General features: G+C 34.6%; 1 protein-coding gene across 2 annotated transcripts in view; it reads left to right on the top strand.

The window, feature by feature from the left end:
* The window catches only part of LOC129739354 (uncharacterized), a 49289-nt gene that overhangs the window by 26810 nt on the left and 3760 nt on the right, over window positions 1–18719 (top strand). For both annotated transcript variants that reach the window (XM_055730762.1, XM_055730761.1), the window contains exon 2: window positions 4927–5144. In XM_055730762.1, coding sequence (XP_055586737.1) covers window positions 4927–5144 — 218 coding nt within the window. The remainder of the gene's footprint in view (window positions 1–4926; window positions 5145–18719) is intronic.

Here is an 18719-nt window from a genome sequence, read left to right as displayed (position 1 = left end):
TTTGCTCTCTCCAACCAAGATTCCTTACCGCAAATTTCACAAACCGTTTCTGGACAGCTTCTAATCGATTTATATGTACTTGGTACATGGGCCTCCAAACTATGCTTGCAAAATCAAACTTCGATCTAACCAAGCTAATATATAGGCATTTAATTGTGTATGGATCTTCTAATTCACCAGCAAAGCGCCTTACTACTCCAAACATCGCGAGACCATCCGAAGCGAGGCTATTGATGTGATCCCTGAAGGTTAAACCGGAATCTAGTTTTACGCCTAAGTCGTGTATGCTGGAAACTCTACTTTCCACCAATTGCATTCATAAATTCTTAAAATTTCCTCTGAAATCCAGTGTTTAACTTCTTATAGGTGTATTCAATGGATTAAAAAGGAAATTTTAAAATTTGCGTGAAATTTTGCATGCTACTTGTTGCACATCTTAACAAACAACCGCAAGTGGACGGCATGGCCGTCGTGACTGGAAATTTCTGATAAAGTAGGCTTTGCAACTGCTAGCAGAATTTTTATTCGAAAAGTACCGTAAACTGGAGGAACTTTGATCACTTTTTTTCCATTCATTTTTGAATATTTTGGAAGAGGTTGCTATTGCAAGTTTGCAGGCTTCTAACTTTTTTCAGAAGCTTTAAAAAACAAAAATTTCTTCTGGGACCCCAAATGATTTCAAAAGTTCTTGAATATTGTATCTTTACTTTTTTATGGACGAACCCTGGAAGCCTGGACAAAAAAACTTCCTTTTCCGACTTAGAGTGTCAATTTGACACTCCAATATTAAAATCTATCTAAGTCGTTTGAATTCTAATTAATTTCATATTATCATTTATATCAATAGAAACCTTGTAATGTCAGTAAAATATGTTTAGAACATTATGTTTAGCTAAAGCTACTAGTTTTCTCGTTATTCAGCATGAAAGAAAAAAAAAATCCGAAAAAAACATGCCTCAGGAAAACTGCTGTAGTTCATATATTACACGTCCAAAAAAATATTCGCCTTATGCATATGAAAGCTGAAGTTAATGTCTACAACATGAAGCCGAAAAATATATTTTTTTAAATGTTTTTTTAATGAAAGGGTCACAAAAAGTTCAAAAAAGTGGTCTGAAAAACCTACTTTTCATTCGATTGCTAGTAAATACTGTTTGAGCGATGGTAGAGTTTTTGAAAAAATATGACTACAAAATTTATTCGTATTCTAACACTTTGTTGTCTTTAGATTTTTGATGCAACAAAAATTGAGTTTACTGGAATTTTTTAAAGTTCACTACTTTGCGCGAATTTTTTACAAATTGAAATTTCATCTGTTTTTGTGGTCCACCGCAAGGTTATACCCAGATTTTCAGTGCTTTTACTTTGTTTGGATCGATCAAAAGTATATTCATTGGAAAGCAAATTAAATCTACATTCTAGTGAGGTGCAACAATTCGCGCTGTGAGATTTCACAAAATAATGAAAATTATAAACGTAAAATCATTCCTGAATTTCTAGAACAACAAGCACCGCGTCCAGCAGAACGTGTTTGTTTGCTCTCCGAGTAGGTACGGTGGGTGGTGATTTGGGCAGAGAGCCAAGCCGAGAGCCGAAATAATGATCAATAACACAACTTAATCTAAACCAAGAAAAAATTTGAACTTTCACAATAAGCATCCCATTTGCTCCTAAATGCTTAAATTTGATCGGGAGAGATGTTTGTTTGTGAACCTTCAAAAAACCAGATATACTAAGATTTCAAAATTACATTTTAAGTACCTTAAAAAATCTCCTAATAAAAAACCAAATTTAGCTTATTTGTAACTTAATTTATAGGCTTTCAAACGTAGTAAACAGTTTTCTGATATTTTAACTTTATACTTAGTTAATGATGATTATCTGCAAAAATTTCATGTTGATGAAAGTTAGCCCGCTGATCAAAGTTCCCCCAGTTTACGATAGCACATTTCTGCATTGCATAAAGGTGAATAAACTTTTGATGAAAAACAATTTATTTGAATTTTATCAACCTCCTGAAGGCAGATTTATATCCGCTAGAAATTTTTCGTCAGATATTTTTCTATGTTTTTCTACAAGTTTAGTTATGCAATGCAGTGCCTTGAAATGAATTTTTGACAATGGAAATAGTGTCGAAAAGTGTTTTTTTGATGCTGTTTTTTCCTTGCAGAAGTACAGTCTACGATCTACTTGATCAGAAATTTTCGAAACATTGGCATGGTCGTCCGAATGCGGTTGATTGTTAAAATACGCTTTTTGTGGGTTATTAATGAACAATGGACATTCAAGGGATATCTTTCAGCACGAGTTTCGAATTTGTATAAAATAGTGTATGCAACTCGTTGCAAAACTCGATTTTTTCTATTCGTCAAGCCTCGTTGGATAAATCTATGAATCGTGCTAAAAACATCCACTTTGTTCAACTTGCTGCCTAAATAAATAGTTAAGGTACACCGGGGTAAGTGGGGACAATTTTTCGTATAGTTCAACTTTAAAAAACCATTTAAAAAACAGCAGTGGATCAATTTTGATAAAACCGTCCAAAATTTTGAAAAAGCCATCTTCCAATGATTATTGTGTGTAATTTATGTTGCAACACACGAGATCCGATTTTATCGAAAATATATACTTATTCCAGAACAAACAATTATTTTCCCAACTTTTCATGATCCGAATGCTTAATTAAGCTAAATTGTATTGGATGAAGGAGAAAAAATTGAAAAAATGTGTAAACATCAAGTATGTACAAAGCCATCCCCACTTACCCCAGATAGGGTTTGAAGACAAAAATTTAGATTTTTCAAAACAAACTCTTTTTTCTTAATTTTTAATCATCGTTTCTTTTCTTAACTGGTTGTTTCGAATGTAAGGATTGTTTCAATGTAGAGTTTTTCATCAAGAGTCAACTTGTTTACGAGAAATTTAATAATAATAATAATAATAATAATAATAATAATAATAATAAAAATAATAATTCTTTTTTTTTCGTGTAACATAAGATACAATCTTTTTTAAGTGTTGATAGTGCCAACTTCGGATTAATGAAATGCTTTTTTCCGGAATTTTTAATCGTGTATTTCAGGAACGAATCAAATTCTCCTGCAATAGTTGTTTAGGGTTAGCAAATAAATCGCGAATTATAAGAAAGAACTTACGTTTAGTGTACATTTAAATCCTTTTTCCCTGTACTATTCTCGTCGGTTTGAAATATAATCGGTTCCGTTTGTTGCTGAACCGAGTGCAACCAAATGCAACTCCTAACCTTCACAAGAAAACCTTCGATAATCTGCCCTCTTTTTATGACTTTACACTTTCGAATTAACTATATAATCAATGAGTATTCAACTCGGAACTTTCGCAAAAACCACGCTATCATTTAAGACGCCAGCTTAGAAAAATCACCCTCGTTTTTCGCCTATCACTTGACAAGTCCAATGACGTTTTCCATCGTACAATTGTGTTGGTGGTTACGATCGGACGTTTCTGATCGAGGGATTCGACACGGCGCCGATAACATTTAAGTGTTACAGCTGAGTTAATTTTATATAATTTCAATCTCAATGTTTCTGATGCACTTTCATATCTAACTAAAATCATTAATTGTTACCGTATAAATGCAAATCTTGAGAGTGATACTTTCTTGAATTCCGATTTCGATATAATGGATTTTATGTGGGTAGGAAGTTGCGTTTGCGTTTGAAAAAGATACAAATCACCTCCACATCGTAGTTAAAATAGAAAATTAACGAAATGTCATCGAAAAAATCCGCTTATGTTGGAATCGTATCTCTTTTACTATTATTGGATAGATTACAAGTAAATTTAACATTCTGCATTGAAAGTTTGAAAAAATGGTTCAAAGTACTGTTTTAATAGCCATCGTCCCCACTTATCCCGCGTCCCCACTTACCCCAGTGTACCATAATCTAAAATTACTACATATTGTCAATTTCATGAATTTTTAGACTACTGAGAGAATCTGATTTGACAGATAACAATTCCGTACTCACTAACACCATCATATTGTTTATATAAACTATATCATGTGCTAAAAGTTGAAAAGGGACTATATGAAAAAAAGACCAACATCAGAGTTCAGTTACTTCAAATTATTTCTACCAAAAAATCAACTTTCATACGCACCGTTGCCGTCTTTAACAAACTGCGCAGACTGCACCTATTTAGACCCCCGTGCAAATAATTTGCGCGCAGTAAAATTTGCTCACAGACCTATACATAGACAATGACAAATATCGATATTCTTTACATCTTTGGATAAATTGTATTAAAAACAATTGCGACTGGTGTGTCAGTAAAAATTGTCAGTGAATCCATAATTTTTTGGCTAATTTCAGTATTTCGAAAAACGCCCGAAATGCATGATTTATTTGTTCCACTTACATTCTTGTACCCTAATGTACAGAATGCATTCTGTATTCTGTTCGTTTCTTTTCATTTGTTGATCGGTCAATTTTCGTTATTAAACTTTTGGTTCGCATTTCATAATAATTTTCGCCAAAACAATAACGATTGTGCCGTTTGGAAATGTGATTCGAAAATCAGAAGCGAGCAACGGCTGATTTGAAAAACTGACACTGGTTGTCTATGTGTGAGTCAGTGCGAAAATATTTCTGCGTGGAAATTATTTGCACAGGAATCTAAATAGGTGCAATTTCCGCAATATTTTAAACATATATTATCGTAATTGCTTGGATTGCAGTGCTTAGAGCCAAATTTTTTTATAGAAGCTATAATTTGGCGGGTGGGTCTCTTGAATCGGAATCATTTTGTGATGTCTAGAAAGTCTAGTGATGATCCAGTGGGATTTTAGACATTTTTTGCGTACAGAGTTGCCAATCGATCATCATTTTATGTTTATTTGGATATGTTAACAATTTGTATCTCTCATTGACCTTTCTTCCACAGTACTGTACGATTCGGTTGCAGTTTTACTATGCGTGTTTTCCGTGGTGCAAAGTCGACCCGCTCCTAGTTCGGCGTACTGGTACAACCCATGCCATCACAATGTCAACAACCAGCTGCCTTCGTATAGCGGATACAATTTCACAAATCAAGACATGAGCCGGATGAAAGATCAACTCAACACATCCTATTTGACAGTTGGAGAATCGGTGAAAAACTTTGTAAGATCTTGTACCTTGTATCAGTAATTTTATTGAATCTGTCTTAGTTTATTTAGGATTGCAATTGGTTTTTTTTTTCTTAGTATAGAGACAAATTATTAAAATAGTACCTAAAAGTTTTCAAAATGCAAATGAGTTTATTGCAAGAATAGGTGAACCAGTTAATTTAAAAATCACAGGAGCTTAGTAGAATATGAGTTTAACCCATATTAAATAACACTAGTAAAAAGTGTTTCCTGATCATATCCTTTTTACCCAATCCACACAAAAATTTTTTATTTTGCTAGGATGCAGAGGTGACCTCGGTCCTAAAGCATGAATTATTATTCTTTCAATCCCTTTTCTCTATTTTCCTTCTATCCATTGACTACTAGGACATGGTCGGCGCCGTTATTGATGTGTAAAGAGAGAGCATCAGTTTTGTTCATTGTGAATGTGCTGTCAATCCCAGATACCATTATTTTGACCATTGGACAAAATTGATGGCCTCGGTCAATCACGGAGTACCAACCATTGGCGATGTGGAATTCGTTCTACTGAGCCACGCCTGCGATCATGGAATTTTAAATGCGTTTGTTTTAATACCGATACAAATACATTTAAATGTTGACGAAGCTTATAAGGAACTATTGATTAAGAATTTTTTTTCATGTTGCATTTCAAGTTCAATGATTTAAGGTGGATGTGAGTAGTCAATCATGCTAAGCTAAGCTAAGCTAAATTATTAAAATAGTATGGGAGAGTGGGGAATCGTGGGCCACTTTTTTTCGTTGTTCCATAACTTCTTTATTATAAAAGATAAAATGAAAATAAAAAAATGGCATGGTTTTCTACATTTTCAAGGTATCATAAGGTATTTTTTAATTTTTTAATAAGTTATTTTTCCCAAATTCTGACTGTTTTAAAAAAAGCAATATTTTTTAGATTTTGAAAAATGGTGGAGAATCGTGGGCCACTAAATCCAAATTGACCAAATAACATGCAAACCTTATGAGTTGACCCAAAACTGTGATTTCATAATGCATTTCGTTATTTTAAAGCAATTTCAGATGATGAAATAAAAACTAGAGCTGTATATGATCGAATAGATTCCAAAACCTAACTCGCGAACGTTTTGGCAAAATTCCTTATATAGGATGGACAAAATATTTTTCATAACTCTTCATTTGGCATAAGAAAACTTTACAGATAGGAAAAACGCATTTTAAGTTCTGAATGTGTATAAAAACATAAAAATATAGGTGATTTAAGATGTGTGGCCCACGATTCCCCACAAGCTATGATTTGCAAATTGGTTGCGTTTGTGTGACTTATTGATGTTTCATCAAAAATTCTTTTTCCACGTGAAAGATCATGACAAAACTAAGATCATAAGCGTATGAGCATATTTTTGTAATACACTTTAGGTTCCCCATCGATTAAATTAGCGGATGTTTTTTTGATTATGTAAGTTAATTTTTGTAACTTTTTTTAGCTTAATAAATAAAAGAAGCTTGTGATGCGTATTTAAGTCAACAACATATAGGAATATATGCTCACGCAAAACGACGACGATGACAGTTGGTTTGAGATTTTTATCTCAACACACATCTGAGATATTAAAAGTGGCCCACGTTTCCTCATGGCCCACGATACCCCACTCTCCCCTACCTAAAAGCATAAATATTTTTATTTTATTATTGCTTTATCTTGGATATTTTTCTGGCAACTTCAAACACAGTCGAGATAAAATTAGCAAGTTTATTTACCCCCTGAAAGTGTTAGAAAAAATGAAGGTAGCTGGGATGAATAAACATATTCAGAATAATGCAATACGAAATGGATAAGTTAAAATGCAAAACACATAAACTGAAACCAGTGTGAAGTGCTGAGGATGCTCCAGTACAATGTGCGATTGCCCCCAACGCGATAAGCAGTACAACGCTGAATTTTACTACGAAATTAAACATTCATTCATACATTCTAACAACATTCACTAGGAAACCGGTTCCTGATGGCGGTTGAATGAACATACGTTAGAATCAATCGTTCCGAGTTCTTGATAAGACGATTAAGATCAGATTCATTATTTGAGATAGATTACTATTGCAGTGACTTACGTTTGAATTAACGTTGAGCTGGTGATTCGTTTAGCTGAGAATTTGCTTAGAAATTTTTGTGTTTATGTAGATAACTTGACACTTTCGAATTTCGTCTTGTCTGCTTACTTGAATACCAACTGAACTTACTTTTTTGGTATTTATTTTACAATGTTGTTCCACCGGACAGCCAAAGTTGATAGATTCTTGATTCATCATCAAATCCAAATCCAGCAAAGGGTTGCAAAGGCCGGCAGAGAAATTGCACATCAAAACAAACTGTGCTGGTTCTATGTACCCTCATAAATTTGAATGGTTGATTGAAATTCCAGAAAAATGCCGAATGCCCAACAGTGAATTTCAATGCGTTACGAAATAAAATAAATCGTGGACGGCGAGCTCAACTATGTGGTGACATACCTTTGCGCAAATCCGTCGGATGTCTGTTTTGCTTCCGGAAGGAAGTACAGCAATATACATTTCGGGTACTTGAGGGCGCAAAGCTTTATCATGTACCTAAAAAATTAAAAAAAAAAACATTATGACGGGAAAATTGGAAAACTTTAATACATATTTGGTAGAATGTTTGCAGACGACTTTAAATGGTCACATTGCACCACATTACTCAAATAAATTCTTACGAGCACGGAGCACTTCAACGACGACCAGAAAACTAGTTGCTTTGCGTTTTTTCGTCATTGGAAAAAGGCGGACAAAAGTGGGGAGCATGGTTGAGTTAGCGTCTAATTCACGTGGATTAAGAATAATGTAAAACAAACAATTTTTTCATCCATTTGAAAAAATAATAAGAATAATGAATGGGAGATGAACCATTTTATAGTAAACTGTTTGCGCACTACCAGGTGCATAGTCAGAGAAAAAACTTTAAAAATGCTTTACCAGGTTTTGCTTTGGTAAATAACTATGGGAATACTAAAATCTTGAATTTGAAGTTTAAAATCTGAAATCTTCAGTAAATAATACGAAACAAGGATTTCTTCTGTAGTTTCACACAACAAGAAGGACGATAAAGCTACATCTATTATATAAAATTCTCTTGTAACGGTGTTTGTAGCACTACTCCTCCGAAATGGCCCAAACGATTCAATTGAAATTATTTTTAGAATATTCTGTAGGCATACGAATCGGTTATATCGAATAAAAATAACAAAAAGTCGCATCAATTGTCTGTAATATTTGAATTTGTAGTTTTTTGAATGAAATAAAAGTCATGGCTTCCATTTTCTCGAGATTTTTTTTTCTTTGAGCGGTTTGTTTTTCGTCTCCAAGGTCGAGGCGTCGCGAGCAGACGTCGTTAGAAGATAGTAACCATGGCATAGCATACTGATCAGTTAGAATATTTTGGCGCGTATTTCACAACCAAGCATATTTTCAATGCAAGTGGTGGCGATATGAAGCCTTAATGTGATTTTTGTTCTTCTTAATTCCTAGCTCATTTCTACATGGTTATGAATGACGCCTAGATGTGACTCAGGTTGACATTTTGCTGATCGAATAAAACATAGGTATAATATTTGTTTTGCCAAAATCTGAAATTGAAAAGTCAGGCATCCATTTTTAGAGATTTTCTTTTTTTCGAGGGGTTTGTTTTTCGTCTTCATGGGCGAGGCGTCGCTAGCAAACGTCGTTGCAAGACAATAGTAACCAAAGCATACTGTTCATTGATCGCTGGAAAAATTTAAAAATTAGGCGCCTATTTCTCAACCAAGTACCTATATTTCTTATGCACGTGGGAGCGATATGCAACCAAGATGTGTTTTTTTCTTGCTTATTTGTACACAGCATATAGTAATAAATGAAGGCTAGATGTGACACGGATTGATATTTTATCGTTTGAATCAAAACCCTATAATCGATTTCAAATATTAAAACTTAAAAATGGTTTTAATATTTGAAATCGATTATATGGTTTTAATTTAAGTAGTAAATTGTTGTCCAAAAAATATGAATTTGGTAAAGATCAATATGAAATAATGTCATGACACTTTGCGGACGTTTGAAAATAAGAAATTGGGAAGCTTTACATTCAATTTCGTATAATCCAATACGCCTAGAACGCTATTTTGTTTATTTATAGAGGATTTTAACCAACTTGGTCATTCGTCCTCTCAACGCCAATTTCTTGTCTGTTCTTTAATATAGATTAGATAGGATTGAAGTTTTAAAAGGCCGAATGAACTTTTTGATTTTTTGCAAACGCAAGTGCAAACTATCAACTTTTACAAAAAATGTATACATTATTTCTTCATCTAAAAATTGTTGGGCTCAAAAAAAAATGATTAAATAAACTTAACTCTTTTTTTAAAATCATTCACAAAAAAATGTTTACACGTTTACTGTTTGTTTACACACAATTGAAGTACAAACTTAACATGGAAAGTGTGTTTTTGTTTTACATATTTTGGCTATATAGAAGAGACTTTTGATACGCTTTTTTGTTGATAAGTTTTTTTGTGATTGATATTCCAGGGGCAGAAGATTTTCTATGATGAACTTTTAATATGACCCGAAAGTGTTAAAAATAATATTAATTCCTGTAATTTCTTAGGTGGAATAAGTGAACACGCGCCATTTAGCAATGAAACATCTACAATTTAAGAATTTTACCTCCTAAATGGCCAGAATGGATATCCCGAGTGTTGAATCTGAAGCGGATATTCAAAATTATTATAAAGGTCTTTGTAAATCAAGGTCTTTTGGTTGAACAGCATTCAGGGAAATTGAAGTACCACGCATTTATTTATTCCGGAGAAAAACTTAAGATATAGCAATGAAAGTTGATAAAACAGACAAACAAGAACAAATATTAAATTCATTTTAAAGTCTTTTCACTGACGCATCTGAAAAAGACCTATGTGTTTTCACTTGCCCCATTAAATGGGATAAATGTATACTACGATATTTCTTTTTTTCAACATAACTAATTTTTTTTTTTTTTGAAAATATTACTTTTTTCAGAGAATATGAAAATTGAACTGAAGTGATATTCGTAAGGATTTACCAAACAATACTCGCGTACTCCATTGCGGTCCGAACCAATCCGACGTAAATTGACACAATTGTATAGGGATCACTCAACTCTTGGCTAATTCTGCTAACCATTCCGAACATTGAATTAGCCTTTGTTACAACTTTTTCTATGTGCTTCGAAAAGTTTAGCTCTGAGTCCAACTCAACTCCCAAATCTTTTATTGAAGCTTGCCGTGCAACAATCAAATCATTTCCCAGGCGGTATTCGTACATGATGTTGCTCATTTTCCGAGAAAAAGTAATCACATTGCATTTAGAGTCGTTGACTTTTAATCCAAATCTGCTGCAGCATTCCGTAAACCTGTATAGAGCATTTTGCAGAGTCTTGCAATCCTTTGGGTGACGAATTGGCAGAAACATCTTTAAATCATCGGCATACACAAGCACGAACACATCAGACAGCACTCCAAGAAACTCGTTCATAACAGTGGTGAAAAAAAGGGGTCCCAAGTGACTCCCTTGTGGTACACCACTGTTTACCGAGTAAGTCCTGGATCTCACGTTTTCCAGCTTAACATATTACGTACTTTCGATTAAGTATGAGCGAATCCATTGTAGGCAAGTGCCGCTTATTCCATTTTTGCACAGCGCCGACAGAAATGCGTCTATGTTGATCACATCGAAAGCTTTGGACATGTCGGTGTATAGAGCATCGACTTGTAGACCTTCCATCATCCATTGTGAGACTCTTGTAACAAACTCCGTTAAATTCGTGACGGTTGACCGCCTTTTAAGGAAGCCATGTTGAACATCTGAAATTTTTGGGTACATCTGGTCATAGACAATGCTTTCGAAAAGCTTGGGTATAGCTGAAAGGATTGCTACACCACGGTAGTTTTCGACGGAGATCCTAGAACCGCTCTTGTGTATGGGCACTATATGTGAAATCTTCCAGAACTTAGGAAAACGTCCTTCATGAATCGAGGCTGTAAAAAGAAACAGTAGGGGCTCTTCGAGCGCATTAACGCATTTTTTAAGGAGTGAGTTCGGGATTCCGTCTGGGCCGCATCCTTTGGATTCGTCTAGCATTGAAATTTTACGTCGCACATCTGTCATTGAAATTGTAAGATCAGGAAAAGTTTCGGCTGGCAGAAAGAATTCCTGACTTGTTCTTAAAGAATTCGAAGTATACACACTGCGGAAGAATTCAGCAAAAAGTTCAGAGGCATCATCCAACGATAAGGCTTTTTTCGAATTGAATGCAACATTTTTCGGGATCACATGTTTCCAGAAACACTTTGGTTCAGTTTGGATATTTTTCTGAAGATCATTTAAATACGTACATCGCTGAGCTCTATGCAACCTATTAAACAAGTTAGCCGCTATTCGGTATGCTGATTTGTCCTGATCAGACTTGCTTCTGCGGTATCTGTTATGTTTTTTCCTTTTGTCTTTAAGCAGTCGGATAGTGTCAGCGTCAAACCATTCTGGATATTTGAAGCGAGACGATTTTACTCTGAGCTTCCTACAGTGGTCAAGTAATATGCTATAAACCACAGTGTAGAACGACAAGACGTTGAAATCCAAAGCGCAGTCTACTGAGCGGTCGTTTTCGCAAATGTTGTCGAATACTCCAAATCTGCTTAAGAAATCCAGCATATTTCGCACAGTTGAGTTAGCGATTTCAAAGTTGTAAGCGTCTTCCGATATAAAAATTGTATTCCAATCAACTTCTAACAATGCTCGAGAAACAGCAACCTCGTCATAATGCTTCATGTCAATTTTTTCTTTGTGTTCCTGGGCTGGTGGGACATCTGCGTACTGAAGTATTTCTCTACTGACGTTTATCCCCATTGCTTTATGATGCGCCTCGTTCTGTATCAATGGAGAAATTTCCTCAACTTGACAGATTTCTTCATCGTTTGTAAATAAGAGATCGAGAAATCGACTGTTTTATTTAGCGATTCCGCAAACTTGCCGCAGTTCGCAGGCAGTCATGTCGTCAACAAGAATCGTTTCTTCAGGTAGACGTTAGAAGGCAGAAGATGTAGTTCAGAGTCACTTTCTCGATACCAAGTGGTATTCTTCAGATTAAAATCTCCAATTATAATGACTTTGCTTTCGGGTGATACAGTCCTTAACAAAGTTTCTATGCTAGCAGTATGGGAAGAATATCTTTCACAACCGGAGGCCGGAGGTATGTAGACGCAACATACAAAAATTTCAATTTTGTCGACAATCAAGTAAATGGTAACAAATTTGGCATGGGTGGGTACTGGGGTACGAGGAATGTTTCTAAGAATATTTGAAACCCCTCCTTCCAGTGGGCTGATAGAAAGGGGAGAGGGGGCCTACCTTACAATTTTTCACACTGGAAAGCTAATCGAGCTAATGGAATAAAATTTGGCATGGGAGGGTAGAGGAATACGAAAAATGGTTCTATGAGTATTTCAAACCCCTCCCTGCTTCCATTGCGGAGATACAGGAAGAAGGGAGAGGCCTTTTTAACCACTTTTTTATTGCATAGCTTGAAAACTATTCGAGCAAATGAAACCAAATTTGGCTAAACAGGGTATATGGGTACGAAAAATAGTTCTATGAATGGTGGTACTCCTCCTCCCTTTCCAGTGAGGATATACTTCTCTGTGGATATACTAAGTAAGGAGGGTGCTCCTCAACAATTTTCAGCATAACTGGTAAAACAATCAAGCAAATGGCGCCTTATTTGGCGTGGGAAGGTATTTGATTACGATAAATGTTTCTATGATATTTCGAGAACCCTTCTTCCTTCAAGTCGGAAAATCTTAAGGGAGGAGGGTCCTCCCATATAATTTTTACATCCCTCGAGAACTTACTAAGCATATGGAACGAAATTGGGCTTGAGAAGGTATTTGAGCACAAGGAAGGTTTCTGTGAATATTTGGTACTACTGCCTCCTTCCAGTGGGGTGATATGAAGGAGAGGGGGGGAGGGGCTCTTTTACAATTTTTCGCATTACTCGAGAACTAATCAAGCAAATGGAAACAACTTTGGCATGGGAAAGCGATACGATACGATGGATACGTAAAATGGTTATTAGCTTATTTGAGACTTCTTTTTCCTTCAATTGAGAATGCAGTTAGGGAAGACGGAGGCTCATATATGTGAATTGTTTGGCAAAAAACCTAAAACTTATTCAACAAATGAAACCAAGTATTACATGGAAACAATCATTCAATTTAGCAACTAGGAAAGAATTTGGCATAGGAGTGTTTTTGAATACACGGAATGTTCAATCTTGATCCTCTTCTTCCAGGTAGGGGATAGGTAGGTAAAAACATCCTTCAAAAATAAATTGATTGAGCACTTTAATTTAAGTTCGTAAATTTCACTTTTCATATTTTTTTTTCTTTTCATTAAAAAAATTATTATTACCACACGTCATGAAGACATCAGAATCACACTTAGTTCTACAAAAAACAAAATGTAACAATTAAAAAGAATTTCATTCTTACGTTACTGAATAAAGTCAAATAAATAATAAATAAATAATAAAATAATAGGTAGTGCGGCTCCGATACAAATTTTATAGCATAACTCGACAACTAATAAATCAAACGAAACCAAATTTTGCATTAGAGGGTATTCGAGCACAAGATAGGTTTTTTCCGGTAGTTTAGCATCACTACCAGAAATCAGTGGAACGATACAGAGGGGAAGAAGAGGACATTGATACAATGTGTTTAATATTGCGATAACTTATCAAGAAAATAGAATTAATTAATCATGGGAGCAAATTTGTAGCTATGTTTCTTCGATGGTTTGAGAACCCCTTCTCTTGCCAGAGGGGAGATATACAGTGGGGAGAGGGTAACTCATTTTTTAACACTAAACGTACCGGAGGCGGTCAAATGACGGTTTTTGAACTTTGAAGGATAATTACGCCTTATATATTTTTTTTCGCCAATTCAACGACAGGACTATTTTTATTTTCAAAATGCAAGTATTTTTACGTTTTTAAACTTTTTCTAAGTGTTGTGGTTTTCGAATAACGCATTTGGTATAATATATTCACCTAATCATACCGCGAGCGGTCAAATGGCGGTTTACACTGTTTTCGCTAAAACTTTCTTGTTTCTCAACCGATTTCTTTAAAATTTATAGTTTTAAAAAGCTTATAGTGTGACTCAAATATGTTTCTCAGACAGTTTTCAGCTACAATCAATTATTTTATAGTTATTTTAAGTCCAAGAAATTTTTTATGAAAAAACATGCTTCGAGAAAATTGCTATAAATCAGTTATTCAGTGCTCGAAAAAAATTTCACTTAGTGCCTGAGAAAGCTGAAGTTAAAAGCTATATGCTTCACATACGGAAATTTTTATCAAATTTTTTTTAAGATCATGCCCACAAAAAATGTAAAAAAGTTGTGTAAAACCCTTACTTTTCAATCAATCAACCGCCAAAGCTGTTCCTGTTACAGTAGGGAAAATTTAAAAAGTGAATTGGAAAGGGGACGTAATTTGTCACATTTTGGCATCTTTAGATTTTGTGAAATACGAAATACATAATTTATAACGACTTTTCAAAGGTAGCTGTTTTCGAACTTTTTATCAATTTGGATTTTCTGAGACAATTCCTACACCTAAGCTCAGCTTTGCACTGGATTTTGAGTATGTAATCGTAAGGTTTAGGCGATAAAACTATATGCAAAAGAAAGCTAATTTCATACCGGTTCTAGTGGTGTAACTGCATTGACGGTGCAATGCTTAGCAAAAATATGATAAACAAAACAATGAAGTAGTTTCTGAATTTTGAGAAGTCAGCACAAATTCTTACTTGGTAAACGGGCGCAGTGGGTGGTAGGGGAAGGGTTTTCTAAATGGGCCTATCGGGTTAAATGCGCCTACGGCTGTTTGACGAAATGGCTGACAAGACAGCATATCTAACCAATGCATTTTGAAGGTGATACGCTTTGAACATAAGGCAAGAAAATTTTTTATGAATTTACAAACTCAAAAAAAAAAATTAAAAATTCATACAAGGTTTTGATAAATTTTCATGTAATATTTCGACTTTTAAAAATTATACGCAAAGAAGCTCAAAACAAAAACTAGGATGGTTTTTGTTTCTTACTAATCACTAATCACTAATCGTACTTCCACAGCCAGAACTTGTGTCCGATCCCGGAGAATAATAAAATATTTTTATTATTCTTTTTGTCTTTGCTCATGTTTTCTATTATGTTAACATAAATACATTAAAATAATAGAAAACGTGAAATGGCCGGGCCCACTATGGAGCAGAGAACGCAGAGACATCTGGAACACAGGAACAGGAAGAAACGTGGACCACCAGTACCATACGTTTCAAATGGGCAATATCGTTGGAAGCATGCTAGGAAAAATGCTCCTTGATGAAGTAACCATGCGTAATGTGAAGGAACTCCGCCAATCACTAGGACCATTCTAGAAGGGCTTGAAATGATTTATTTTGTACACAAAAATACTGAACCTTAGATTAAAAGCATTTTGAATAATTTAATGATAGAAATAACAGGATATCTGAGTTTAAATTTTTATTCTCATTGTTGAGGATTTCAGTGTACAATCATTTCTGGTCATCGACCAAGGATAAAGCGCCTTTACTCGCTCTTGAAAATAAAAAAGAGAAACGGAAAATATCAGTAGATCATGAAACCTTTCGAGGTCTGTTTAGATCTCGAAAGGCTTTTTTCATAAAATTTATTTCCCCCTCACATTTATTCTGCATGAAAAATGCAAAAAAAATAGAAAAAAATCCAGGAAATATACTTGTGGGCCAAATAAAACAAAAAGGGATAAAAATGTTTTGAATTTTTAATAGATTTCAATGACATGAGGATGACACATCTTACCTATAGGCCGATATCAGAATTTGAGCCTTTAACCTACCGCAAGTTATGGGTTTCGAATCTCATACACCAGGCAACCTGAACTCCAGATCCTTATCATTGTATCATGATCAATTTCGCCCAACTCCTTGAACGTGGACCTATAGCTTTGCAATCACTTTCACACTTATTCTAGCGTTTGTGTTTTTCTACCGATTGCATTCAGAAACACATCATAGCAAGCAACGCCTCAATGGTCGACGAAATTTTACCCCTTTCATCTTGCCTTTCTTTTCCATTCTTTCATTTTTTTCTGCCCATTACTCATCACGCAAGAACCTATCAATTGGATATAATTAATTGGAATAGTGAATTGATTCTTAAATCAGAACCGAATACACACTTTTGGGAACCATTTAACACAAAAACCATTTCACTGCCGGGGAATCGAATCTCAGCTATTCCGCTCTTCCCAATATGCTCTCCCGTTTATACGTGGTTGATACATACTTAACACAATTTTTGAGATGCTTACGGGAGTAAAATACTTGAAAAAATAATTCGTAGTGGTCAATTTCACAAAAATTTCCATTATTCACTATCACTATTAACATTATAAGCTTTAAAGGCAGCACAAATCAGAGTCTACAAATATGCTCCGCTGGAGAAAAACAACAGCAGAACTTGGATACAAACGGGGCAAAAGATGCCATTCGCACTTGTGAACAATATTGGTCACTTATTTTCCCTCTCCGCAGCTAGGTTTTGAGACCACCTAAACTCCGAACAAACCGGATTTTACTACGATAAGAAATTTCTGGTAATAATTATTCATTTCCCCCAAAAAATTAAACGCAAAAATGCACGAGCAGAAAAACACGACCGCACTCAACCAAGGCTTACTTAGTTCTCCTAGGATGGTTTTTGTTTCTTACTCAAATAAACTTAAGAAATTAAACATATTTCAGCTTTTGTGGAGGTTTAATGATGATTATATAGTGGAATAATAGAATGTTTTTGTGTGGCCCCATCATGTTTGTAAACTGCCTCCATCCTTAAATAACAGGTTAAATTGAATAAATAAATGATTTTTATCATTGAACCTTCAAATCTAAGCTCTGATTAACATTTTAAAAGGGATTTGAAGATCTTAAAACAGATTTGATAAAGTTTTTCTCATGGTTGAACCACTGACCACACTGACTTGACTCTTAGAACAAAAATTCAACCATTTTCTGTCTAATTTTTTGTTGTCAGATTTTGCAAGTTCGCAAGGCAGGTGGCGAACCTGAAAAATTTGACAAAAAATGCCCTGTAGGAAAAATGGTCCTGTTTAGCCCGATTTTATCTTAGAAATTGCGTGTTTTATTTTTAAAGTTGGGCGGCATTTCCTAACTGGGATAGCATTTCTTCAAATCGATCGATGCGCACTCTGGAATCGACATTGCGTACTGTTGGAAAAATGATTTTTTTTTGTTTTTTTTTCTGGGAAAATTATCCAGAAAACGAAATCGAGTGTCCAGTCAGTATGGTCAGTGGTTGAACTGCCTCCATAGTGTGGCAACCCTAACTTTTGTTTTATTCCATCAAATTATAATACACATAAATTTTGATAAAACTTAAACTTTGTCGTACGGAAATTATTACTTTCTATCAGTTTCAATCAAATTATACGGAAATATTTCTCAAAAAACAGGGATTTTGTACAAAACATAAATAGGCGCATTTAGCCCGCACGGTTTGAGGTTCAGCATTTTAGACAACACTTACAATAAAATTTTTTTCTCGGAAACGGAAGAAAATTTTAACATAAAAATTACTCCAATGTATAGAAAACAGATGCCTGCACACGTGTATATAGTTTTTGTACACATATTCGATGTGGTATTTGATTAAATCAGTGTTCTGCTTAATAGGCGCATATAGCCCGCTCCTCCCCTAATATCTCAAAGCTATTTTGCACACGAAGACGGGTGAAAGGAAACGAAAAAACAAACGAGCATTCGCTCAAATTTTCTAGTTGTACTTTCAGTAATATATTTATTATATTTTTGTCAAGCATTGCACCGCCAATGCAGTTACACCACTAGAACCGGTATGAAATTTTCTTTCTTTTGCATATAATTTTTTGCCTAAACCTTACGATTACATACTCAAAATCAAGTGCAAAGCTGAATTTAGGTGTAGGCATTGTATCAAAAATCCGAATTGATGAAATCTTCTAAAAATAGCTACCTTTGAAAATTCGTCATAAATTATGTATTTCGTATTTCACAAAATCTAAAGATGCCAAAATGTGACAAATTACGTCAGCTTTCAAATTCATTTTTTGAATTTTTTCTACTGTAACAGGAACAGCTTTGGCGGTTGATTGATTGAAAAGTAAGGGTTTTACACAACTTTTTTACATTTTTTGTGGGCATCACTTAAAAAAAATTTGATAAAAATTTCCGTATATGAAGCATATAGCTTCTAACTTCAGCTTTCTCAGGCACTAAGTGAAATTTTTTTCGAGCACTAAATAACTGTTTTATAGCAATTTTCCTGAAGCATGTTTTTTCATAAAAAATTTCTTGGACTTAAAATAACTATAAAATAATTGATTGTAGCTGAAAACTGTCTGAGAAACATATTTGAGTCACACTATAAGCTTTTT

Source organism: Uranotaenia lowii, chromosome 1 (genome assembly GCF_029784155.1).
Source record: "Uranotaenia lowii strain MFRU-FL chromosome 1, ASM2978415v1, whole genome shotgun sequence".
Classification (NCBI taxonomy): Eukaryota; Metazoa; Arthropoda; class Insecta; order Diptera; family Culicidae; genus Uranotaenia; species Uranotaenia lowii.
Note: the sequence above shows the minus strand (reverse complement) of the source record. Positions and strands in the feature narration are given on the sequence as shown.